At 38.8% G+C, this 26,690-nt stretch overlaps 1 protein-coding gene across 1 annotated transcript; it reads right to left on the reverse strand.

Moving 5' to 3' along the window:
• Window positions 1–11,571: 11,571 nt before the first annotated feature.
• On the reverse strand, window positions 11,572–26,286 carry LOC117331723 (sodium-dependent multivitamin transporter-like). The gene is made up of 12 exons (XM_033890620.1): window positions 25,936–26,286; window positions 21,423–21,503; window positions 21,155–21,228; window positions 20,751–20,865; window positions 20,121–20,209; window positions 19,449–19,561; window positions 17,646–17,716; window positions 16,687–16,773; window positions 14,818–15,032; window positions 14,521–14,621; window positions 13,852–13,970; window positions 11,572–13,381 (listed from the first exon to the last, which is right to left on the reverse strand). The coding sequence occupies exons 1-12, from the start codon at window positions 26,284–26,286 to the stop codon at window positions 13,046–13,048; spliced, it is 1,752 nt and encodes a 583-aa protein (XP_033746511.1). The 3' UTR covers window positions 11,572–13,045.
• Between the last annotated feature and the right edge of the window lie 404 nt (window positions 26,287–26,690).

The following is a 26,690-nucleotide window of genomic DNA, read 5'->3' on the forward strand; positions in this document are numbered from 1 at the left end:
CTCCGTTATAACTGATCTAGTAAGGAGGGGTAACATATCATGTCAGCCTCTCCGTTATAACTGATCTAGTAAGGAGGGGTAACATATCATGTCAGCCCCTCCGTTATAACTGATCTAGTAAGGAGGGGTAACATATCACGTCAGACTCTCCGTTATAACTGATCTAGTAAGGAGGGATAACATATCATGTCAGCCTCCCCGTTATAACTGATCTAGTAAGGAGGGGTAACATATCATGTCAGCCTCTCCGTTATAACTGATCTAGTAAGGAGGGGTAACATATGTCAGCCTCTCTATTACAGCTGATCTAGTAAGGAGGGGTAACATATCATGTCAGTCTCTCTATTATAACTGATCTAGTAAGGAGGGGTAACATTTCATGTCAGCCTCTCCGTTATAACTGATCTAGTAAGGTGGGGTAACATATCATGTCAGCCTCTCCGTTATAACTGATCTAGTAAGGAGGGGTAACATATCATGTCAGCCTCTCCGTTATAACTGATCTAGTAAGAAGGGGTAACATATCATGTCAGCCCCTCTATTACAGCTGATCTAGTAAGGAAGGGTAACATATCATGTCAGCCTCTCCGTTATAACTGATCTAGTAAGTAGGGGTAACATATCATGTCAGCCTCTCTATTACAGCTGATCTAGTAAGGAGGGGTAACATATCATGTCAGCCTCCCCGTTATAACTGATCTAGTAAGGAGGGGTAACATGTCATGTCAGCCTCTCCGTTATAACTGATCTAGTAAGGAGGGGTAACATATCATGTCAGCCTCTCTATTACAACTGATCTAGTAAGGAGGGTAACATATCATATCAGCCTCTCTATTACAGCTGATCTAGTAAGGAGGGGTAACATATCGTGTCAGCCTCTCCGTTATAACTGATCTTGTAAGGAGGGGTAACATATCATGTCAGCCCCTCCGTTATAATTGATCTAGTAAGGAGGGGTAACATATCATGTCAGCCTCTCCGTTATAATTGATCTAGTAAGGAGGGGTAACATATCATGTCAGCCTCTCCGTTATAACTGATCTAGTAAGGAGGGGTAACATGTCATGTCAGCCTCTCTATTATAACTGATCTAGTAAGGAGGGGTAACATATCATGTCAGCCTCTCTATTATAACTGATCTAGTAAGGAGGGGTAACATATCATGTCAGCCTCTCCGTTATAACTGATCTAGTAAGGAGGGGTAACATATCATGTCAGCCTCTCTGTTATAACTGATCTAGTAAGGAGGGGTAACATATCATGTCAGCCTCTCCGTTATAACTGATCTAGTAAGGAGGGGTAACATATCATGTCAGCCTCTCCGTTATAACTGATCTAGTAAGGAGGGGTAACATATCATGTCAGCCTCTCCGTTATAACTGATCTAGTAAGGAGGGGTAACATATCATGTCAGCCTCTCCGTTATAACTGATCTAGTAAGGAGGGGTAACATATCATGTCAGCCTCTCCGTTATAACTGATCTAGTAAGGAGGGGTAACATATCATGTCAGCCTCTCCGTTATAACTGATCTAGTAAGGAGGGGTAACATATCATGTCAGCCTCTCCGTTATAACTGATCTAGTAAGGAGGGGTAACATATGTCAGCCTCTCTATTACAGCTGATCTAGTAAGGAGGGGTAACATATCATGTCAGCCTCTCTATTATAACTGATCTAGTAAGGAGGGGTAACATATCATGTCAGCCTCTCCGTTATAACTGATCTAGTAAGGAGGGGTAACATATCATGTCAGCCTCTTTATTATAACTGATCTAGTAAGGAGGGGTAACATATCATGTCAGCCTCTCCGTTATAACTGATCTAGTAAGGAGGGGTAACATATCATGTCAACCTCTCCGTTATAACTGATCTAGTAAGGAGGGGTAATATATCATGTCAGCCTCTCTATTACAGCTGATCTAGTAAGGAGGGGTAACATATCATGTCAGCCTCTCCGTTATAACTGATCTTGTAAGGAGGGGTAACATATCATGTCAGCCTCTCCGTTATAATTGATCTAGTAAGGAGGGGTAAAATATCATGTCAGCCTCTCCGTTATAACTGATCCAGTAAGGAGGGGTAACATATCATGTCAGCCTCTCCGTTATAACTGATCCAGTAAGGAGGGGTAACATATCAAGTCAGCCTCTCCGTTATAACTGATCTAGTAAGGAGGGGTAACATATCATGTCAGCCCCTCCGTTATAACTGATCTAGTAAGGAGGGGTAACATATCATGTCAGCCTCTCCGTTATAATTGATCTAGTAAGGAGGGGTAACATATCATGTCAGCCTCTCTATTACAGCTGATCTAGTAAGGAAGGGTAACATATCATGTCAGCCTCTCCGTTATAACTGATCCAGTAAGGAGGGGTAACATATCATGTCAGCCTCTCCGTTATAACTGATCTAGTAAGGAGGGGTAACATATCATGTCAGCCTCTCCGTTATAACTGATCTAGTAAGGAGGGGTAACATATCATGTCAGCCTCTCTATTATAACTGATCTAGTAAGGAGGGGTAACATATCATGTCAGCCTCTCCGTTATAACTGATCTAGTAAGGAGGGGTAACATATCATGTCAACCTCTCCGTTATAACTGATCTAGTAAGGAGGGGTAATATATCATGTCAGCCTCTCTATTACAGCTGATCTAGTAAGGAGGGGTAACATATCATGTCAGCCTCTCCGTTATAACTGATCTTGTAAGGAGGGGTAACATATCATGTCAGCCTCTCCGTTATAATTGATCTAGTAAGGAGGGGTAACATATCATGTCAGCCTCTCCGTTATAACTGATCCAGTAAGGAGGGGTAACATATCATGTCAGCCTCTCCGTTATAACTGATCCAGTAAGGAAGGGTAACATATCAAGTCAGCCTCTCCGTTATAACTGATCTAGTAAGGAGGGGTAACATATCATGTCAGCCCCTCCGTTATAACTGATCTAGTAAGGAGGGGTAACATATCATGTCAGCCTCTCTGTTATAGCTGATCTAGTAAGGAGGGGTAACATATCATGTCAGCCTCTCTATTACAGCTGATCTAGTAAGGAAGGGTAACATATCATGTCAGCCTCTCCGTTATAACTGATCCAGTAAGGAGGGGTAACATATCATGTCAGCCTCTCCGTTATAACTGATCTAGTAAGGAGGGGTAACATATCATGTCAGCCCCTCCGTTATAACTGATCTAGTAAGGAGGGGTAACATATCATGTCAGCCCCTCCGTTATAACTGATCTAGTAAGGAGGGGTAACATATCATGTCAGCCTCTCCGTTATAGCTGATCTAGTAAGGAGGGGTAACATATCATGTCAGCCTCTCTATTACAGCTGATCTAGTAAGGAGGGGTAACATATCATGTCAGCCTCTCTATTACAGCTGATCTAGTAAGGAAGGGTAACATATCATGTCAGCCTCTCCGTTATAACTGATCCAGTAAGGAGGGGTAACATATCATGTCAGCCTCTCCGTTATAACTGATCTAGTAAGGAGGGGTAACATATCATGTCAGCCTCTCCGTTATAACTGATCTAGTAAGGAGGGGTAACATATCATGTCAGCCTCTCTATTATAACTGATCTAGTAAGGAGGGGTAACATATCATGTCAGCCTCTCCGTTATAACTGATCTAGTAAGGAGGGGTAACATATCATGTCAACCTCTCCGTTATAACTGATCTAGTAAGGAGGGGTAACATATCATGTCAGCCTCTCTATTACAGCTGATCTAGTAAGGAGGGGTAACATATCATGTCAGCCTCTCCGTTATAACTGATCTTGTAAGGAGGGGTAACATATCATGTCAGCCTCTCCGTTATAATTGATCTAGTAAGGAGGGGTAACATATCATGTCAGCCTCTCCGTTATAATTGATCTAGTAAGGAGGGGTAACATATCATGTCAGCCTCTCCGTTATAACTGATCTAGTAAGGAGGGGTAACATGTCATGTCAGCCTCTTTATTATAACTGATCTAGTAAGGAGGGGTAACATATCATGTCCGCCTCTCTATTATAACTGATCTAGTAAGGAGGGGTAACATATCATGTCAGCCTCTCCGTTATAACTGATCTAGTAAGGAGGGGTAACATATCATGCCAGCCTCTCCGTTATAACTGATCTAGTAAGGAGGGGTAACATATCATGTCAGCCTCTCTATTATAACTGATCTAGTAAGGAGGGGTAACATATCATGTCAGCCTCTCCGTTATAACTGATCTAGTAAGGAGGGGTAACATATGTCAGCCTCTCTATTACAGCTGATCTAGTAAGGAGGGGTAACATATCATGTCAGTCTCTCTATTATAACTGATCTAGTAAGGAGGGGTAACATATCATGTCAGCCTCTCCGTTATAACTGATCTAGTAAGGTGGGGTAACATATCATGTCAGCCTCTCCGTTATAACTGATCTAGTAAGGAGGGGTAACATATCATGTCAGCCTCTCCGTTATAACTGATCTAGTAAGAAGGGGTAACATATCATGTCAGCCCCTCTATTACAGCTGATCTAGTAAGGAAGGGTAACATATCATGTCAGCCTCTCCGTTATAACTGATCTAGTAAGTAGGGGTAACATATCATGTCAGCCTCTCTATTACAGCTGATCTAGTAAGGAGGGGTAACATATCATGTCAGCCTCCCCGTTATAACTGATCTAGTAAGGAGGGGTAACATGTCATGTCAGCCTCTCCGTTATAACTGATCTAGTAAGGAGGGGTAACATATCATGTCAGCCTCTCTATTACAACTGATCTAGTAAGGAGGGTAACATATCATATCAGCCTCTCTATTACAGCTGATCTAGTAAGGAGGGGTAACATATCGTGTCAGCCTCTCCGTTATAACTGATCTTGTAAGGAGGGGTAACATATCATGTCAGCCCCTCCGTTATAATTGATCTAGTAAGGAGGGGTAACATATCATGTCAGCCTCTCCGTTATAATTGATCTAGTAAGGAGGGGTAACATATCATGTCAGCCTCTCCGTTATAACTGATCTAGTAAGGAGGGGTAACATGTCATGTCAGCCTCTCTATTATAACTGATCTAGTAAGGAGGGGTAACATATCATGTCAGCCTCTCTATTATAACTGATCTAGTAAGGAGGGGTAACATATCATGTCAGCCTCTCCGTTATAACTGATCTAGTAAGGAGGGGTAACATATCATGTCAGCCTCTCCGTTATAACTGATCTAGTAAGGAGGGGTAACATATCATGTCAGCCTCTCTGTTATAACTGATCTAGTAAGGAGGGGTAACATATCATGTCAGCCTCTCCGTTATAACTGATCTAGTAAGGAGGGGTAACATATCATGTCAGCCTCTCCGTTATAACTGATCTAGTAAGGAGGGGTAACATATCATGTCAGCCTATCCGTTATAACTGATCTAGTAAGGAGGGGTAACATATCATGTCAGCCTCTCCGTTATAACTGATCTAGTAAGGAGGGGTAACATATCATGTCAGCCTCTCCGTTATAACTGATCTAGTAAGGAGGGGTAACATATCATGTCAGCCTCTCCGTTATAACTGATCTAGTAAGGAGGGGTAACATATCATGTCAGCCTCTCCGTTATAACTGATCTAGTAAGGAGGGGTAACATATGTCAGCCTCTCTATTACAGCTGATCTAGTAAGGAGGGGTAACATATCATGTCAGCCTCTCTATTATAACTGATCTAGTAAGGAGGGGTAACATATCATGTCAGCCTCTCCGTTATAACTGATCTAGTAAGGAGGGGTAACATATCATGTCAGCCCCTCTATTACAGCTGATCTAGTAAGGAAGGGTAACATATCATGTCAGCCTCTCCGTTATAACTGATCTAGTAAGTAGGGGTAACATATCATGTCAGCCTCTCTATTACAGCTGATCTAGTAAGGAGGGGTAACATATCATGTCAGCCTCTCTATTATAACTGATCCAGTAAGGAGGGGTAACATATCATGTCAGCCTCCCCGTTATAACTGATCTAGTAAGGAGGGGTAACATGTCATGTCAGCTTCTCCGTTATAACTGATCTAGTAAGGAGGGGTAACATATCATGTCAGCCTCTCTATTACAACTGATCTAGTAAGGAGGGTAACATATCATGTCAGCCTCTCTATTACAGCTGATCTAGTAAGGAGGGGTAACATATCGTGTCAGCCTCTCCGTTATAACTGATCTTGTAAGGAGGGGTAACATATCATGTCAGCCCCTCCGTTATAATTGATCTAGGAAGGAGGGGTAACATAGCATGTCAGCCTCTCCGTTATAATTGATCTAGTAAGGAGGGGTAACATATCATGTCAGCCTCTCTATTATAACTGATCTAGTAAGGAGGGGTAACATATCATGTCAGCCTCTCCGTTATAACTGATCTAGTAAGGAGGGGTAACATATCATGTCAGCCTCTCCGTTATAACTGATCTAGTAAGGAGGGGTAACATATCATGTCAGCCTCTCCATTACAGCTGATCTAGTAAGGAAGAGTAACATATCATGTCAGCCTCTCCGTTATAACTGATCCAGTAAGGAGGGGTAACATATCATGTCAGCCTCTCTATTACAGCTGATCTAGTAAGGAGGGGTAACATATCATGTCAGCCTCTCCGTTATAACTGATCTAGTAAGGAGGGGTAACATGTCATGTCAGCCTCTCCGTTATAACTGATCCAGTAAGGAAGGGTAACATATCATGTCAGCCTCTCCGTTATAACTGATCTAGTAAGGAGGGGTAACATATCATGTCAGCCTCTCCGTTATAACTGATCTAGTAAGGAGGGGTAACATATCATGTCAGCCTCTCCGTTTTAACTGATCTAGTAAGGAGGGGTAACATATCATGTCAGCCTCTCCGTTATAACTGATCTAGTAAGGAGGGGTAACATATCATGTCAGCCTCTCCGTTATAACTGATCTAGTAAGGAGGGGTAACATATCATGTCAGCCTCTCCGTTATAACTGATCTAGTAAGGAGGGGTAACATATCATGTCAGCCTCTCTGTTATAACTGATCTAGTAAGGAGGGGTAACATATCATGTCAGCCTCTCCGTTATAACTGATCTAGTAAGGAGGGGTAACATATCATGTCAGCCTCTCCGTTATAACTGATCTAGTAAGGAGGGGTAACATATCATGTCAGCCTATCCGTTATAACTGATCTAGTAAGGAGGGGTAACATATCATGTCAGCCTCTCCGTTATAACTGATCTAGTAAGGAGGGGTAACATATCATGTCAGCCTCTCCGTTATAACTGATCTAGTAAGGAGGGGTAACATATCATGTCAGCCTCTCCGTTATAACTGATCTAGTAAGGAGGGGTAACATATCATGTCAGCCTCTCCGTTATAACTGATCTAGTAAGGAGGGGTAACATATGTCAGCCTCTCTATTACAGCTGATCTAGTAAGGAGGGGTAACATATCATGTCAGCCTCTCTATTATAACTGATCTAGTAAGGAGGGGTAACATATCATGTCAGCCTCTCCGTTATAACTGATCTAGTAAGGAGGGGTAACATATCATGTCAGCCCCTCTATTACAGCTGATCTAGTAAGGAAGGGTAACATATCATGTCAGCCTCTCCGTTATAACTGATCTAGTAAGTAGGGGTAACATATCATGTCAGCCTCTCTATTACAGCTGATCTAGTAAGGAGGGGTAACATATCATGTCAGCCTCTCTATTATAACTGATCCAGTAAGGAGGGGTAACATATCATGTCAGCCTCCCCGTTATAACTGATCTAGTAAGGAGGGGTAACATGTCATGTCAGCTTCTCCGTTATAACTGATCTAGTAAGGAGGGGTAACATATCATGTCAGCCTCTCTATTACAACTGATCTAGTAAGGAGGGTAACATATCATGTCAGCCTCTCTATTACAGCTGATCTAGTAAGGAGGGGTAACATATCGTGTCAGCCTCTCCGTTATAACTGATCTTGTAAGGAGGGGTAACATATCATGTCAGCCCCTCCGTTATAATTGATCTAGGAAGGAGGGGTAACATAGCATGTCAGCCTCTCCGTTATAATTGATCTAGTAAGGAGGGGTAACATATCATGTCAGCCTCTCTATTATAACTGATCTAGTAAGGAGGGGTAACATATCATGTCAGCCTCTCCGTTATAACTGATCTAGTAAGGAGGGGTAACATATCATGTCAGCCTCTCCGTTATAACTGATCTAGTAAGGAGGGGTAACATATCATGTCAGCCTCTCCATTACAGCTGATCTAGTAAGGAAGAGTAACATATCATGTCAGCCTCTCCGTTATAACTGATCCAGTAAGGAGGGGTAACATATCATGTCAGCCTCTCTATTACAGCTGATCTAGTAAGGAGGGGTAACATATCATGTCAGCCTCTCCGTTATAACTGATCTAGTAAGGAGGGGTAACATGTCATGTCAGCCTCTCCGTTATAACTGATCCAGTAAGGAAGGGTAACATATCATGTCAGCCTCTCCGTTATAACTGATCTAGTAAGGAGGGGTAACATATCATGTCAGCCTCTCCGTTATAACTGATCTAGTAAGGAGGGGTAACATATCATGTCAGCCTCTCCGTTTTAACTGATCTAGTAAGGAGGGGTAACATATCATGTCAGCCTCTCCGTTATAACTGATCTAGTAAGGAGGGGTAACATATCATGTCAGCCTCTCCGTTATAACTGATCTAGTAAGGAGGGGTAACATATCATGTCAGCCTCTCTATTACAGCTGATCTAGTAAGGAGGGGTAACATATCATGTCAGCCTCTCCGTTATAACTGATCTAGTAAGGAGGGGTAACATATCATGTCAGCCTCTCCGTTATAACTGATCTAGTAAGGTGGGGTAACATATCATGTCAGCCTCTCCGATATAACTGATCTAGTAAGGTGGGGTAACATATCATGTCAGCCTCTCTATAGGGCTGATCTAGTAAGGAGGGGTAACATATCATGTCAGCCTCTCCGTTATAACTGATCTAGTAAGGTGGGGTAACATATCATGTCAGCCTCTCTATTACAGCTGATCTAGTAAGGAGGGGTAACATATCATGTCAGCCTCTCCGTTATAACTGATCTAGTAAGGTGGGGTAACATATCATGTCAGCCTCTCTATTACAGCTGATCTAGTAAGGAGGGGTAACATATCATGTCAGCCTCTCCGTTATAACTGATCTAGTAAGGAGGGGACATATCATGTCAGCCTCTATTACAGCTGATCTAGTAAGGAGGGGTAACATATCATGTCAGCCTCTCCGTTATAACTGATCTAGTAAGGTGGGGTAACATATCATGTCAGCCTCTCCGTTATAACTGGTCTAGTAAGGTGGGGTAACATATCATGTCAGCCTCTCTATTACAGTTGATCTAGTAAGGAGGGGTAACATATCATGTCATCCTCTCCGTTATAACTGATCTAGTAAGGTGGGGTAACATATCATGTCAGCCTCTCTATTACAGCTGATCTAGTAAGGAGGGGTAACATATCATGTCAGCCTCTCCGTTATAACTGATCTAGTAAGGAGGGGTAACATATCATGTCAGCCCCTCCGTTATAACTGATCTAGTAAGGAGGGGTAACATATCATGTCAGCCCCTCCGTTATAACTGATCTAGTAAGGAGGGGTAACATATCATGTCAGCCTCTCCGTTATAACTGATCTAGTAAGGAGGGGTAACATATCATGTCAGCCTCTCTATTACAGCTGATCTAGTAAGGAAGGGTAACATATCATGTCAGCCTCTCCGTTATAACTGATCTAGTAAGAAAGGGTAACATATCATGTCAGCCTCTCCGTTATAACTGATCTAGTAAGGATGGGTAACATATCATGTCAGCCTCTCCGTTTTAACTGATCTAGTAAGGAGGGGTAACATATCATGTCAGCCTCTCCGTTATAACTGATCTAGTAAGGAGGGGTAACATATCATGTCAGCCTCTCTATTACAGCTGATCTAGTAAGGAGGGGTAACATATCATGTCAGCCTCTCCGTTATAACTGATCTAGTAAGGAGGGGTAACATATCATGTCAGCCTCTCTATTACAGCTGATCTAGTAAGGAGGGGTAACATATCACGTCAGCCTTTCCGTTATAACTGATCTAGTAAGGAGGGGTAACATATTATGTCAGCCCCTCCGTTATAACTGATCTAGTAAGGAGGGGTAACATATCATGTCAGCCTCTCTATTATAACTGATCTAGTAAGGAGGGGTAACATATCATGTCAGCCCCTCCGTTATAACTGATCTAGTAAGGAGGGGTAACATATCATGTCAGCCTCTCCGTTATAACTGATCTAGTAAGGAGGGGTAACATATCATGTCAGCCTCTCTATTACAGCTGATCTAGTAAGGAAGGGTAACATATCATGTCAGCCTCTATGTTATAACTGATCTAGTAAGGAGGGGTAACATATCATGTCAGCCTCTCCATTACAGCTGATCTAGTAAGGAAGAGTAACATATCATGTCAGCCTCTCCGTTATAACTGATCCAGTAAGGAGGGGTAACATATCATGTCAGCCTCTCCGTTATAACTGATCTAGTAAGGAGGGGTAACATATCATGTCAGCCTCTCCGTTTTAACTGATCTAGTAAGGAGGGGTAACATATCATGTCAGCCTCTCCTTTATAACTGATCTAGTAAGGAGGGGTAACACATCATGTCAGCCTCTCCGTTATAACTGATCTAGTAAGGAGGGGTAACATATCACGTCAGCCTCTCCGTTATAACTGATCTAGTTAGGAGGGGTAACATATCATATCAGCCTCTCTATTACAGCTGATCTAGTAAGGAGGGGTAACATATCACGGCAGCCTTTCCGTTATAACTGATCTAATAAGGAGGGGTAACATATCATGTCAGCCTCTATGTTATAACTGATCTAGTAAGGAGGGGTAACATATCATGTCAGCCTCTCTATTATAACTGATCTAGTAAGGAGGGGTAACATATCATGTCAGCCTCTCCGTTATAACTGATCTAGTAAGGAGGGGTAACATATCATGTCAGCCTCTCTATTACAGCTGATCTGGTAAGGAATGGTAACATATGTCATATAACATTGTTGATGATGATGTTGGAACTCCTACTGCTGAGTTAAATGATGACCTTGAGTCTATTAATAATTGGGCTAAGAAATGGAAAATTGATTTTAATCCTAATAAAACAGTTGCACTAACTGTAAGTAAAAAAAAAATAGGATACATCCTCCTTTAGTTTTTGATGATCAATTAATTCAACAACATTCATTCCATAAACATTTGTGACTTATATTTAATTCAAAAGGTACATGGGGGATCATATTAATGATATTTACAATAAAGCATGTAAAAGACTAAATCTATTGCGTATGATAAAGCATAAGGTGGATAGAAAAACACTTATGACATTATACTGTTCATTTGTCAGACCTATTTTGCAATATTCAGATTCTATTTGGGATAATGGCACTATTGGTGAATCTAAATTATTAGAATCTGTTCAGATTGATGCAATGAAAATTATCACTGGTTTAAGAAGTGGCACTTCTCATTATAAACTATATAAAGAAACGGGTTTGGAAAAAATAGAATCAAGGCGTCATAAGCACAAATTAATTTTAATGTATAAAATCATAAATCACATGACCCCTGACTATCTGTTTAATATCATCGAACCATTTATAAATCAGCAGCAAAATACTCGTAACCTGCGTCATCATAGATTTTTTAATATACCAAGATCAAGAACCATTATCTATGACAGTAGTTTCTTTCCAAGCACTATGCAGGCATGGAATAATCTTGATCCTTCACTAACCAAGGCTGTAAGTCTAAGTTCCTTCAAAAACAATCTTAATCGAACTTTAGCAAATCCTAATAATGATGCTATATCTACTAAATTTAAAAACTGTATACCTCGTAAATTAAATATTATCTTGTGTCAATTAAGAAATAATGCAAGTGACTTGAACCATCATAAATTAATAGATCATCTGATCCCTGATTCAAGTTGTACCTGTGGCTCACCTAGTGAAAATAATGATCATTTCTTTTTTACTTGTCCTAATTTCTCTAATTCTAGGTATTTAATTAATGAAATTAATGACCGTATTGGTTATTCGAATTCAATCGTATTAACTTCAGGTGACAATACACTATCGGATGATATCAATGAATTTATCTTAACTACTGTACAACATTATATAAATAGTACAAACAGATTTTAGTAATTATGTTGAATAATTAAAAATGTATTAGTACAGTCTGATAGTATAAATAAGATTACAAGTTATACAAGTAGTATTCACTGAGGCTGAGTACACGAGTACACATCTTTAGATGTGTTGTGTGTGAGTGATTGTGAGGGTGTGTGTGTGTGTGTGTGCAAGGATGTATGTGTGTGTCATGTAGGATGTAAGTATGCAAGTCTGTATCATAAAGAGTACATGTTTATAGAATCGATTATAAATTATCATTCTACTCTGAATATCTTTGTAATATAACCAATGACGCTTACATTCTTTCAACTATTCCTTTATATATATATATATATTCACTTTACTCTGTATATATGTGGTACCTTTGGAGAGGACTTATATAGGCTTGCCTGTTGTCCAATCCATTTGTTTTATTGCAATAAAATTTGAAATGAAACATATGTCAGCCTCTCCAGTCACAAATGTGAATTGTTTCTGTTTTTTTTTTTGTTTTTTTCCCCCGTTTTTTTATGCGCGTTTGTGCGAGTGAAATAACTTCCAAAACTGCAAACTCATATATTATGTGTAAAGAATTTTTTTTTCTGAACGAGGGCCTCGCAGCAACCAGATTTAGTTACGGATAGTAACTTTTTGTGTTTAAGTACAGTATAACCTTCGTCCAACTGAGTCGGCACTGTCTTTATAGTCTTTGAGATGTTCCATTTTGGATCATATGGAAACCCAGCACACTTCACTTGTCTAGAGAGCGAAGTCGGGAAGTTATTTTTATCGAGTTAGTCCCGCTTGGTTAAGTGGGAGACCCCAGCACACTTTATCGGTTTGGTCCCTCTGGTAACTGGGAGATCTGGTAAAACTTCATTAGAGGTAAGTTGAGTTGGTTTTGCCATTGAGTTGCTCCCTTGTAGAGTCAGTATTTTCATCACTTAGTTGATCCCCGTTATATACATTGCCAGCGTCATCTGGTACTGGTGTAGATAAATGATCAACGATTTGTTCCTGTGTAGGTAGAGTAGAATTCTTGGTCCAGAGTTGTTGTTCCATTGTGTGGTTAGGAATTCTGTTGTCCTCGAGTTGTTCCTCTGTTGAGCGAGTATCTATGTTATTACATTCCTGTAATGAGGTCACGATTGTATTAGCGGTAGCTCCTTCATCATCTTTGTGATTCAAGTAAAGACTCCTCAGCCAAGCTGTTCTCTGTAAGGATACATGTGGAAACTATGTTAAATATATGACATTATGTTGATTTTAATCTTATATGTAGATAAGAATCCCCGCGTTATATAAATCCCCGTGTTAAACATACTTTTGAGTTGACCGAGCTTACACCATCTTCAACAAAACGGTTGGCCATGCAATAGTTTTAACAGATTTATGGTAATGGATGTTATAATAACCACATATGATAGTTATATAGAGTGTATATCATAAAGATGTATCATAGTTTACACTTTGGAGGTATGTGTACATACTTGTACATGTATATAAATTGTGTCGTAGCAGCAACGTTAACATATTGGTAAACTATAGCAGTACCTTAATATGTATCGAAATAGAGGTGAAATAAAACAGGGAAGCAAACATAAAGAGAAAAAACCTTGATGATACAGTAAGGGCTTACAAATGTTATGATAATAGATGTACCATCACAAGCTAGTTCTACACACCTCCTGAAATCGGACTCCACCATACAGACGTTTCCGTACTGCCCGAGGAAGACAAGGACAACAGTGATCAAAGAAAGGTAGAATGTAGCGGACGTCAACATCGGCAGGGTCCGGTCGTCCTGGTCAACATCACAACAATAAATGTATACATGTACAGCTCTATCAGAGTCAGAGAAGTAAATAAATCTCTGAAGGTTGCACGGATTTGAATAATAATGATGTTCTAAGCAAGCCAGAAAACTAACAGTACACTGCGTCGAGTGATACAAGTAAGAATGGGTGGCTTTGTCCTTTTATGTTTTTAGAGTAAAACTAAATAGAATTAAAGTTCATTGTCCAAATACAAAGTTAATATTAACATTGTAATTGCGTCTGACTGCACGTGAATTATCTGAGTGTGTACCGTCTGGTCGGAAAATCAAATGAAACTGGATCCCTATACAATCTATCATTACCACCCGTTAAAGCTAAATTTCTTGCATTTGCGAAAGTAATATTTCATTATAATCATAAATAAATGCTGATACCTTACTACAATAGTAGAACCTGATATATTGGCGTACCTCAGAAAGGAGGACTTTCTTAGTAGGAGATACCTTAATGATATTATGATTTAGGATTGATAAATTGTTTGAGCAAATTTCGTTATTGTAAAAGGTTTAGACATACCGGTCAGGACAGATACCAAAGACCCCACAACAATTGTCGTCAGCATACATAAGGGGATCAGCCAGAAGTATGATATGGAGTACAGAACGTCAATACCCTCGCTGTAACAAACAGAAACATCAATATAGATGAATAATGAACAACGGGCTTGTTGGCGTCAAATATATATATAAACATATACCATATGTAAATCGAGATTTCACTGGTGACGCATTATCATTTACAAGAATTGGACCTGTTAAACTAATCTCAATCTTATTTAACATTTATATTTTAACACCAATATATCGATAATACTTGTGCTCTAGATCTCCTATAGAGACGGTCGAAGTTAGGTCTTGTGACGGCAGTGTTGTGATGTTCCCTAGGAACAGACTGTGGTTATGACTCCAGCACAGTTCTGTGGAGACTGGGGGTAATGTCTGTGCTCTGGTGCGTGTCGGGGAAAAACTCTGTCCGAGGGCTATCCACATCACAAGTCCCATACCCGTCAATCCTCCGGTAATAACTCCCTGGCGGTAAAAGATCAATTTCTAGTATCAGATCAATTGAGTTTAAGAGAGCTACGGTTAAACCTAAAGGAGGGGTTCTTCCAGAATTTGATTTCAATTTTTTTTGGTGAGGTGTCTGTATAAAGATTTAAAGCCTCTCTTTATAACCATGACATTATAACAAAAACTTTTTAAATGGTAGAGTTTATACCCTAATGATGATATAAAGTCAGAATCAATACCGTAGTTTTCCATAATTGCAATTAAAAGCTGGAAACTGTTCACTGATGAAGGGGGTGCTCCATTCTCTATATGTAAATGAACCACGGAAAATAAATCATGCACACAAGCGCAAAGTGGTTTGTTTAAAAGAATGGCGGAATCAAAGCCACGCACCAGAAGCCTGAAGTCGATCTGATGTACCGGTTGCTTCCGCGAAGGGCAAAGACCACAATATCATCTACGATTTACAGGGTCAACGTTAGTCTGTTAGACACAAATTAAAGATACCTTTAACGTGAAAGTCGCCATGAATTGGCAGTGAAATTTCTCGGCATTTGATAAACAAACCAGTGCTTTTCTGTTTATCATCCGGGGTTGTAACTCAGCGCAAGCAGGGCTGATTCACGCTCTGTTTTTAGATGTTTGATTTAACCTAACAGATTTGACGGAAATTAAGATAAACCCATGAGGGATCATGAAGTTTGATTTCAGGTTTTATATCTATAAACAAAAACAGGCTTTGTAAAGACACTGGATTTGTGTTCCGTATAAGCATAGAGACGAATGCTGTCAAACTGACAACACATTGAAGGACCTGTTGACAAAAGGTAAAGATCGAATGATACAGACAAAGAACCAGAATTCATCTCTAGCATTGAAAATGTCCATACAAAAATGTGTTCGTCTTACAAAAATAAAACGTATGTTTGTTTTCCAAAAATAGTTTGATTATATTAGGAATAGGTCATGGAATTCAAAAATATCGATGCAAATCCAAAAAAGTATTTGAGAATATTCTAAGGGAGGCTCGAATGACCACCACATGGGCTATAACTGGAATTCAGGAGTATACTGTAGACATCATGATTAACATAAAGGTATATTTCATAATTGCCATCGTGAATGAAGTGTTCATTGCCATCGCTTGGAGCTAATGTTACGTGACAAGTAAGTGTGTCTAAATGTTTCAAATAGCGATCTATGTTGGTCTAGAAACACGAGTGAATATATGTCAACCATAACGAATTATGACTTTGCTCCGTCGTGAGAGCTCTCTATGGTTCAAAAGCCAAACAGTTTGTTTTTGTACGTCAAGAGTTTTTTGTGTGAAATTTCTTTGTAAGTCCGATGCTTATTGATAAATTGGCGTATCCCAATGAACCATATTTTTAGCGTTTCCTCAGGCATATCGATATAGCGATACTTTACTTGAGTTCTAAAAATGTCCGATTATGAAAGCGACCGTCAAGTTTTGCCTGTAGGTAAGTGTGTCGACTCCTTCCAGGTTAGGAAGCTTATTGTCAGTAGTTAATCCTGTGATTTGAATTTATTCGTTTTAGCACTACTGTACCTAACTCGCAATTTGTTTTGAAAGCTGCTTTTGTATAAGAACATTCACAAAACAAAATGTTTTAAATAAACTGTATGACGTTTTGAGAAAAACAAAACATACCTTACTGTTAGCCCAGGGACAGTAGGCCGCAAAGAAGAACATCCCGGCAGATGCTCCACCGAAACTAGACAACATGCTGTATATGATCTGTTCAAATTAAACAGAAAGCAGATTTCGCGTTTAGTGAAAACCTGTACAAATTCAACTTATAGCGATCTTACCACAAATTATATATAAATAGAGGATATTGAATAGCTTCCTGTTCGCATTCGAGAAAAATATCGATATTCTCTCATACTCGTGAAATATATTCAACGGGAAACCATTCATTTTTTTTTCATTTTTTAAAGACGGAAAAAGAGAATGAAATCTGTTTCTGTGACGTTATTCCATTATGACGCTACGCTACATAACATGAGAGCGCAATTGTGAGTAGATAGACTGAATTACCTGCCTTAGTACCATTTCTCTCCGCATGGCTGCGCTCATGAATACCAAGACGTATTTTCGAAGCGAAGCCTAGCAGAGAGTAGAAAAACTACGGCAGATAATCCAGTCTATGTGAGTGGACTGCTTAATCAAATTTCAACGTATTTCTGTTGTTTCCTGGGAAGTTTTGCTTACAAACCTTCTGTGAAATGAGAAATAGCCACTTATTCTACATTAGCTTCTGTTGGATCTTAACAGAAAAATCGACGGATTTCAATGTGGTGAATAGAAAAACCTGTTTTGATTGGTAAAAAACAAAAGTTACATCATCTCTGTGATGATACAGAGAGTCTTTATCATAATTGTGATGATATCAGCAGTGGCGAGATATGTTTTTATCGTTGATAATTTCTGATATTTCACAGGTATTTAACAAATTGAGAATACACACCCCACTCTGCATCTTCTATGCCACTTTGAAGTCCTTGTTATTTAGATTCAACTTTGTAATGTAATATTATAAATCGAAAGAGATTATTTATCGTTTTCGGTACTACATGTGTTATAGAAGATTCTTATCATATGTATACCTCTGACAAGGGGCCTTCTACTTTTGCAATCAGGAAGGAAACACCTATTCCCATGACTCCGTACACTGGTACTGAAACAGAATATCATGGACACGGTTCATAAACTTGTATAAATGGTCATTTTTATGAGAAAAACAATCGCATAGGACATATCTTTCATTCAGAAAAGTGATAAGGTTGACTTTTCCTCTTGTTAAACTGAGATTTATTTTTACCTATTTTAAGCAGTGAATTTTGTTTCTCCCTAGCATGGAACTGATCTTTTATTATCAAGAAAAAGATGTGTGCAAAAGATACAGTATATTTCAAAAGGGAGACAAATCATGACGACTCGCAAAACTGAAAGTAGTCTAAAAGAAGTTGTTACCGGGGCAAAGTTGGCTTTCCAGCTCGGTATATGTTTATGAGGATTCATGGGCACAAGATCAGATCACATGTGATCTGTCCTGTCGTTTCTACGTGGAAAAGGTAACAAAGATAGCGGAATGTGGTCGTTTTATACCAGATGTCTGTGTTTTGACAAAAAGACTCATAATCACATATGATGTGTTTCTGTGCTCCTCACAGAGTTGTGAAGAGAAGAGCAATTTGATCGAAAGAAAAATTAAAGAACGATGTCAGGAAATCATGGAATGCTACGAATCAAAGAACCAGAGTTATTGGTTATAAACATGAAATAGCGCAGGGGCAGAGCAAAGCAAGACGGGAGATCAAAACAAGTACAAACAGGAAACCAAATACTGATCTCGTAATATCAGAATTAAAGAAAAATGAACAGAAAGAAAATAACCTTATCGTGTTTGGTATCCCCCAACAACGCGACCCACGCGGAGAGATAAGAAGCCGACACGTAGGTAATCAAGGAAATGTACTGTACTGGATAAAGTTACATTGCTACAGAAAGAGAATTATCCAACAATGTTTTAGGGTAGGTATAATTTAAGAAAAGTCTTAAGCCTAACAAAAGGGAAGACCCATTCTCATTACCATAAAATCTATAGAAATAAAAATTGATTTTCGGCGACATCAACTGACTTTGAAGTTAAATGGGAAATTCTTCTGTTCAGGTACGGAGTGATCCAACAAATAAAGGAAAGGGGAAAAAGGAAAATAGAAGCAAAAAATAAAGTAGATACTGAAAGAGATGCGTTTCTATATGGAGACCATGGACCACCCTGGGACAGAACAACCAACGCCTTCACAAAATTCATGAGTCTTGTTAATATTAAAGTATCTGTTTAGCATTCTGTTGCCTTATATTTGTATCCGAATTCACGATATCGATCCTGTTATTTTCAATATTTACTTTGCGTAGTTAGGATTCGATTTAAAGTGTATGTTTCTAGAATGATATAGAGGCATGCTTTGCCTGTGTCCGTCAATTAACTAACTACGTTGTATGTATAGCATAGCAACACAATAACAACGACCTAACCCAACCCAAGTTTATGATCCTGACGCTCTATGAATGGTAACTAGAGCGATAACAATGGTGTTCATTGTCAAGACTTGTGATAAGATAACTGTCTACAGGTAATATATGTGTGTAGTTTCATTTATACATCAAATGAAGAAGTTCGGGATTTTAAACGTAATAGTTTGTCTGAAAGCAATGACACGTGGCGCGCTGTCAAAAGGTACTGTCAGCTTCACAAAATATCTGCAACAATTAATGAAACAAATGAAACAGAGGACGTATTGATGGACAGATGGAACAATACGCCGGATGTGGGAAATAGTATTCAAGTTTCCGTTTAATTCTAGACAGAGCCAAAAATAGATGAAGCATATGTTAAACCTTACTGCATAGTTTAGCTATAAGTGTAGCTTTGGCCTCTGAGATGTCCTTCGCAAGAGGTTGAACGATGTCCACCACTGTCTGGGCAGATAAACTACTCAATAATGACGTAATGGCACTGTAAAATAAGTGTAATACAATGTTAGACATGAATATTACTGTCAGTGTTTATGTCGTAACAATTTTTTCAAAGTACACCATGAGTACTGTGACATGAACTTTTTACATATAGGTGATGAAAGCGAGAATTTGTCTTGATCAACGTGAGAGCGCCGACTGGACTCAATTGTTGCTTGAAAATGAATTCGTTTTTTTTTTTTCAATTTCTAATAAAGGATCTAACCAAATATTAAGGTGATATTGTCTATAGGGAAAAGGTCATCATTCGCTAAAGGACGCACTCATGAAATCTACTAAACCGCCTTTCAAAAATACACGTTTTAAAAACATAACCCCTACACAGACCCAGTTATTGAACCATACATTGGCGAACCTAATGGAAATGAAAGTTACATACTACACCACCAAATAGAACAATATTACTTTCACAGAGTGAAGAAACGCAAGTTGGTTTTCTACCTCCGATTTATATGTATCGTTCATCTGGGATGACATTCATTAACTTTAATCAGAAAAATGAATAGTAAACCATCTGAATACGTTTTCAGTAGCATTACCTGAGTGAAGCGCTTAAAACCGCTGCCACGAATACCCCTGCCATTCCAGGCATTTCGCGGAACAATAACACCACCAGGTAGGGGAGGATCTGCTCATATATATAAAAGTGTGTGTTATAGATCTAAATAACAAACAAGAAGAGGTTCATCAGACCAAACGAAAGAAACATCTTCATTTTTTCCACATTTCGGAACATACCTGGTTCGGATTGTCGATTACTCCAGACTTCAAGGGATCACATCTGGTTTTATAGAAGAAAGCAAAGGCAAAAATCCCCACACTACAGGTGAGCAAGAAGTTGAGAACTGTTGTCATCGCCGATACCATAACCACTCTGGAAGGATTTTATAGTTTATTGACGAAATAACTTTAAGAATTTTAAATCATCACAAAAGAATTGTCCTTTTTGTCATTGACATTTGGAAATGACTATTGAGTCTATTAAATTCAGAGGTATCTTTATATTTTTATATTATGGTTTTTTTCAGCATCACGTGTTGCTACAATTTTTATATTTTTACATTCTCCCTGAATGACATTCATATATAACTTATATGTACACAAGTGACGCCACTTCTCCTTAACTAAAGCTACAAAGATATATACAGTATATATGAGTTAAAACTTACTTTCGTGCATCCTTCTGAGTAGGAACTGAGCATAGGTAGTTGGCAGGTGAGAGAGATAAATGATCCTATGATTAGTGTCCAATAGGAGTGTCGTACAGTAGGATTAGGACTGGTGCTGAAATATAAAATACCCATATCAAACACAACATTGACCAATAATGAGTCGGTAGTGAGCCGAAAGTGAGTCGACAATGAGTCAGTAAATTGCTGGTGTTGGTTAGTTTGGGTAGTTTATCGCCAACAGCAGGACAGAATTACTAAAAATATATATTATCACAGTATTCCGAAAGAGTCAATCATTGTCATCAATGCCCAGACGAAATAATAACCCCGAGAAGTAAGGAAATTAAAAAAAGAACAATTAGATACACGAATATTATAATAACCAATGGCTGAATACTTACAACGGTAATCGCAGCCGCATCCCGTCGTAAGCCATATCAAAGACTGACTGAACACTGCCGACCTCTATTGTACACTGTTGAAATAAGTGATAGTAATTGTATATTGGTCAATAAAGAGTCTGATACACTTAGTATTCTAGTTCTCTTTGTAGTGACATGGGCTAATTCAATATACACTAATTTGAACACGATGTGACATAATGTTGATTGTCTGGACGTTTCATTTCTAATCGAATAAGTGACACATTACAGTCATTTTAAAATATACCTGTATGATGATACTGAATATTCCAACAAAGACAACCAGGAACTGGAACACGTTACTCCACACCACCGCCTTAATACCTCCCTGTAAAATATAATGTAATGTCCCTGTAAAATATAATGTCATACCTCTCTGTAAAATATAATATCAAAATCCTGGTAAAATAGAATATCTTCATTCTTTGTAAATATGTCATATATACCTTTCTTATATTACATATTTACTCTACGCATTTGTCCATACACGTACCGTAGCCGTACCAATGATGGCTGTCAGGGTTACCGCCAAGACCGAGGCCCACATTGGAAAATCTGTGACTGTGGTAACAAAAAACAAAACAAAAACGACACATACATAGAAAAGTAGAAAATGTAGTCAATGTAATAAAAATGTAATTCTGACTAAAAATCGATATGTTGATTGAAAAAAGGCGAATACAACGGAGGCTTCGCAGGGAACCATCTTTACTTATTTTTCAAAAGTTATAAAAAAAAAACCAACAATAACCTGAGTGAAAGAAAACCATAAGAACTCGTTTTGTAACCTCTATGTGTTACTTAGCTCGTTTATGTCATTCTATGAGTTATGCTAGGAAAAAGTCGGGGATATGAAAATATACATACACAAGTGTTGAAATAGATCTGGGGAGGTCATCAGCGGCCAAAGATCACACACTATGTGTGCTCATTATTATTATCTATATCTGAATTGATAAAAAAATATAATCATATCATATACCTGTCTCAATGGCTATCCCTGGTCCAAACAAAATGATTCCAATGTAGACGATCTAAAAAGGAATTAATTGCCACCATCAACCTCAGAAAAAGAAAGAATTCGGCGATGTTTTCACATATTATTGTGTGTTGAATGTAACAATTCGTATTGTGTGACACGGTATGTTAAAAATGAATGTTTCCTGATGACGGTCGTATATAGTTGGCGCCGTGTAAATTTGATTAAATGTATTTTCTAGTCGATTGTAATCAGGTGGGGTACCGTTTTCACGTGAAGGAATTGCCGCCCGTTTAGTTTTCACAGTACACATACTACTACCATATCTCACAAATTCATATTTTCTATGCAAGCGCCTATGCTGCAGACCTGTCATAAACCTAGTAAACATAGAAATTGTGTACCAATGTCATTGTACAAGCTTAGAGGGGGCATAGTGAGAAATATATTGACTGACTGAAGGGCCTGTCACACTACGACGTTCTCACCAGCGTTCGAGTAACGTGTTGCGAAACGCAGAGGAACGTCGAGAACGTTGGAAACAAGTTATAAGAAAGTTAGACGAGCGTCGACAAACGTTTAGGAACGTTGAGGGACGCCGACGAACGCTGAGGGTGAAAAATATTTTTGGGTGTGCACAAAAATTCACGACGTTCTACCAAAACGCTACTTACGCGTAAGAGGAACGCTACACGAAAGTTGGCGGGCGTTACTCGAACGTAACTCGAACGTCAGGACGTTCCCTGGACGCTAGGCGGACGACGGTCCATCAGGATCGAGTGTCCAGCGCGTGGCTAGCGCTTGGGTAACGCCTGTGTAACGTCCGTCGAACGTCTATTCAGCGTGTCGCCAACGTTTCTCAGCGTTCACTGAGCGTTCACTGAGCGTTATTAACGCTCATGCAACGCTCTTTTAACGTATGTCAGCGTTCTGAATTTTTTCCAACGTCAGTGTAACGTCCATGTAACGTCCTTGTAACGCGCCTGTAACCTACTGGTAGCGTTCAGGAGCGTTTGACAGGAACTTGCCATATATACATGTAAGGGGCTTGCAGAGGCCACGCCAGCCCTGTTGGAACTTTCACAGAGTCAAAAGCCCTCAGAAGAATGACAGAGAACGCAATGGAACGCTAGATTTTGCTGCTATTTTCGACCACAAATGTCACCTGACGCTGAGTGAACGTTGTCTGAGCGTTACCCAAGCGTTACAAGAACGTTATAACAACGTTGACCTAGAAACTCAATTTGAAGAACGTCGACGTTCCCCGACGTTTCTCCAATTTTTCAAAACGCAACCAAACGTCCAACAAAACGCTATAGTGTGACAGGGCCTTAAGAACGCAGTGTGAACACAATAGTATCCATTCCGTCTGAGCTAACCTTCTACTGCGTTAATGAAGTCAACACTAGGTTTTGTTTAAGCCACTGCCGTCCTTACTACGTCCTTTTAAAGTTCTTACTACGTTCTGACTTTTTTTAATATGTTGAAAGTTCGCCCATGCTCTCCACGTCCATGAAGATTACGTACATTTTTTGTACTTATCGGTTTCTACTGTGTTCTTACTACACACGTACGATATACAAGTTCTTACTGCGATCTTACTACACATGTACGATATACAAGTTCTTACTGCGATCTTACTACACATGTACGATATACAAGTTCTTACTGCGAAATACTACTACACATGTACGATATACAAGTACTTACTGCGATCTTACTACACATGTACCATATACAAGTTGTTATTGCGATCTTACTACACATGTACGATAAACAAGTTCTTACTGCGATCTTACTACACATGTACGATATACAAGTTGTTATTGCGATCTTACTACACATGTACGATATATAAGTTCTTACTGCGATCTTACTACACATGTACCATATACAAGTTCTTATTGCGATCTTACTACACATGTACGATATACAAGTTCTTACTGCGATCTTACTACACATGGACGATATATAAGATCTAACTGCGATCTTACTACACATGTACGATATACAAGTTCTTACTGCGATCTTACTACACATGTACGATAAACAAGTTCTTACTGTGATCTTACTACACATGTACGATATACAAGATCTTACTGCGATCTTACTTCACATGTACGATATCCAAGTTCTTACTGCGATCTTACTACACATGTACGATATACAAGTTCTTACTGTGATCTTACTACACATGTACGATATACAAGTTCTTATTGCGTTCTTCACAATTTTTCTGGAAGTGGTTGATCGTTGTAGGAAAGTGGCCGTGAGTGCTTTGGGCTTTAACCTCTGCGTAAATTACTTGATGGCTTTATCTATATCATTATGTTAAAGGCAGTATATATTTTCAAAGCAGCAAGACATCAGACAATACAAATGTTAAGTATAGGCTTTACTGTTGAAACTAATTAGACAAGAACACATTGATATAATACATTGTATGTCTAATCTAGTAAGCAATGTATAGTAAAACTATCCCGAATGCAGTATAGCTACGACAAGAAATGACAAAGAATCGTTGTATATACTGTACTTTATAATACAGCTTACCAAGCTTAGTAAACATTACGTTACTTTAGTATATCTGATTACATACAAAACTTACATGTATAAATGAGCCGTATGAAACATAAACCATAGGTCTTATGTTACATATATAATGTAAATAAAAAATGCATGCAGTGTAATAATGAACATTACATGAATCGAAATAGCTTGCATTGAAACTAAAATAATCTCGACTTACACATTTTATAATTTTACGAAAGACGAAATCCTGATTAAATTAAGCACAGACTTCTGAAACATCAAAATGATCCTTTTAAACAATGTTCATTCATTTCCTTGTAGACTCGTTCTCCAATGTCTTAACACAAACTTATTATGTAATATTCTATAAGACATTGTTTACATTTCCCTTTTTATTATTCAATTTTACTCTAGAGAGAAGCATACACTAGTTGTCCAAAGTCCATGTTACTTACATTGAATAAAATACCTATACTGCTGGCGACCATCCGAGGTCCGTTGCTCTGGAAACGGAGCTGAAAATACTAAATCGAAACGAACATTCACAAATAAGCTAGGTACGTCTGCTAATATCAGAATCTATTAGAGCATAATGTCACCCGGGCTTCTGAAGAATATTGGTATGTCTTCCTGAAATGGCTTGAGTACATTGTATAACAAAAAATCCCATAAATCTTGTAAATTTAAAGTTGGAAACAGAATATTTCACATTTAGGTTATGGCGCCAAAACCTCTCATCCATAATTGCATCTCGTTATACCGCAAGCTTTTGTAATAAGTTTAATCTCTCATGAAAATTGTGTTTTTTCTTATAAGCATTTGCATACAGTAGGTGCAGAGACAGGAATTCAGACAGTTTATAAAAGCGACAGACCAATCAAGCACGTTTCGCTTTTCATAAAATATGGTATTTGTTGATCTTAAAGATAGGTCGAAGTTGATGGAACCTACGTAATCGATGTGACTTTTGTCATTTTGACAATATTTTCTCAAATACAGGCCTGTCTTTTTCATCCAAATTTTTAAGTGAAATCTTTAGCATGGGTATTCGATAAGACTAAAAAAAATAATACAACAATTCAAGAGAAGGATATAGTTTTTTTTGTTTTTTGTTTTTGCATATGCCTACAGCTTGCCAGAAAATCAAGGGAAGTCTTTACGAATAAAAAGACATTATTGTAAGCCAAATAACCCATCTTGTCCTGTGGGGAGAGGTAGGTGTAGAGTAGAGGTGGAGAGATGGTCTTACCTCATAGACACTGGTAATTTTAAGGGGGTGAATAAGTGGAATAATGGAACACATGGCGAACAGATTGGAGAGTACCAGTCCAATGGCCTGCCACATGAAGGGAACACCATACACATACATCTCTGCTGGGTTGCCGAGCAGCATGATAGATGACTGAAAGGAGACTGTCATCGACAAGGCCACTGGTAGGATGTTCAACTTCCTGTCCGCCAGTATATATTGCTTGATGGTGTCTTGTTTCGGTTTGCAACATGCCTGGTAAACGCCGATTCCTATGGATATCAGTAGGATCGAGACAAAGACTACGTAGTCTAAAGCCACAAATCCCTGGACCTCAGAGTCGGTCATCATGTCCGTTAGGAAACCAGAAAACTGCACCGTCGGTAAGTTTTCGTCTTCTGATATAGATAAAACCGATGATATGAATGAATTGATGAATTAATGACTTAATGATTTTAGTATAATTGTTAAGTAGTAATAACTACAGTACAGACAAGTAAATTGTCGACCTTTCGACGCAATCTGCCCTTTTATCAAGACACAGGTAAATTACATACGATCACATATAGACATAGAACATGGAACAGTTACACAAATATATAATGCGTATAAACAACAATAAATATCGTTATGTTGTAAAAACGAACCCCCTCGGCCGATAATTAATTCGAGGGCCTATTATGATTAATTAGAAAACATCTTAGGTGGTGAACAGATGGTAAAAGTAAATAAATAAATAAATAGATAAATAAAAG

Source organism: Pecten maximus, chromosome 1 (genome assembly GCF_902652985.1).
Source record: "Pecten maximus chromosome 1, xPecMax1.1, whole genome shotgun sequence".
Lineage (NCBI taxonomy): Eukaryota > Metazoa > Mollusca > Bivalvia > Pectinida > Pectinidae > Pecten > Pecten maximus.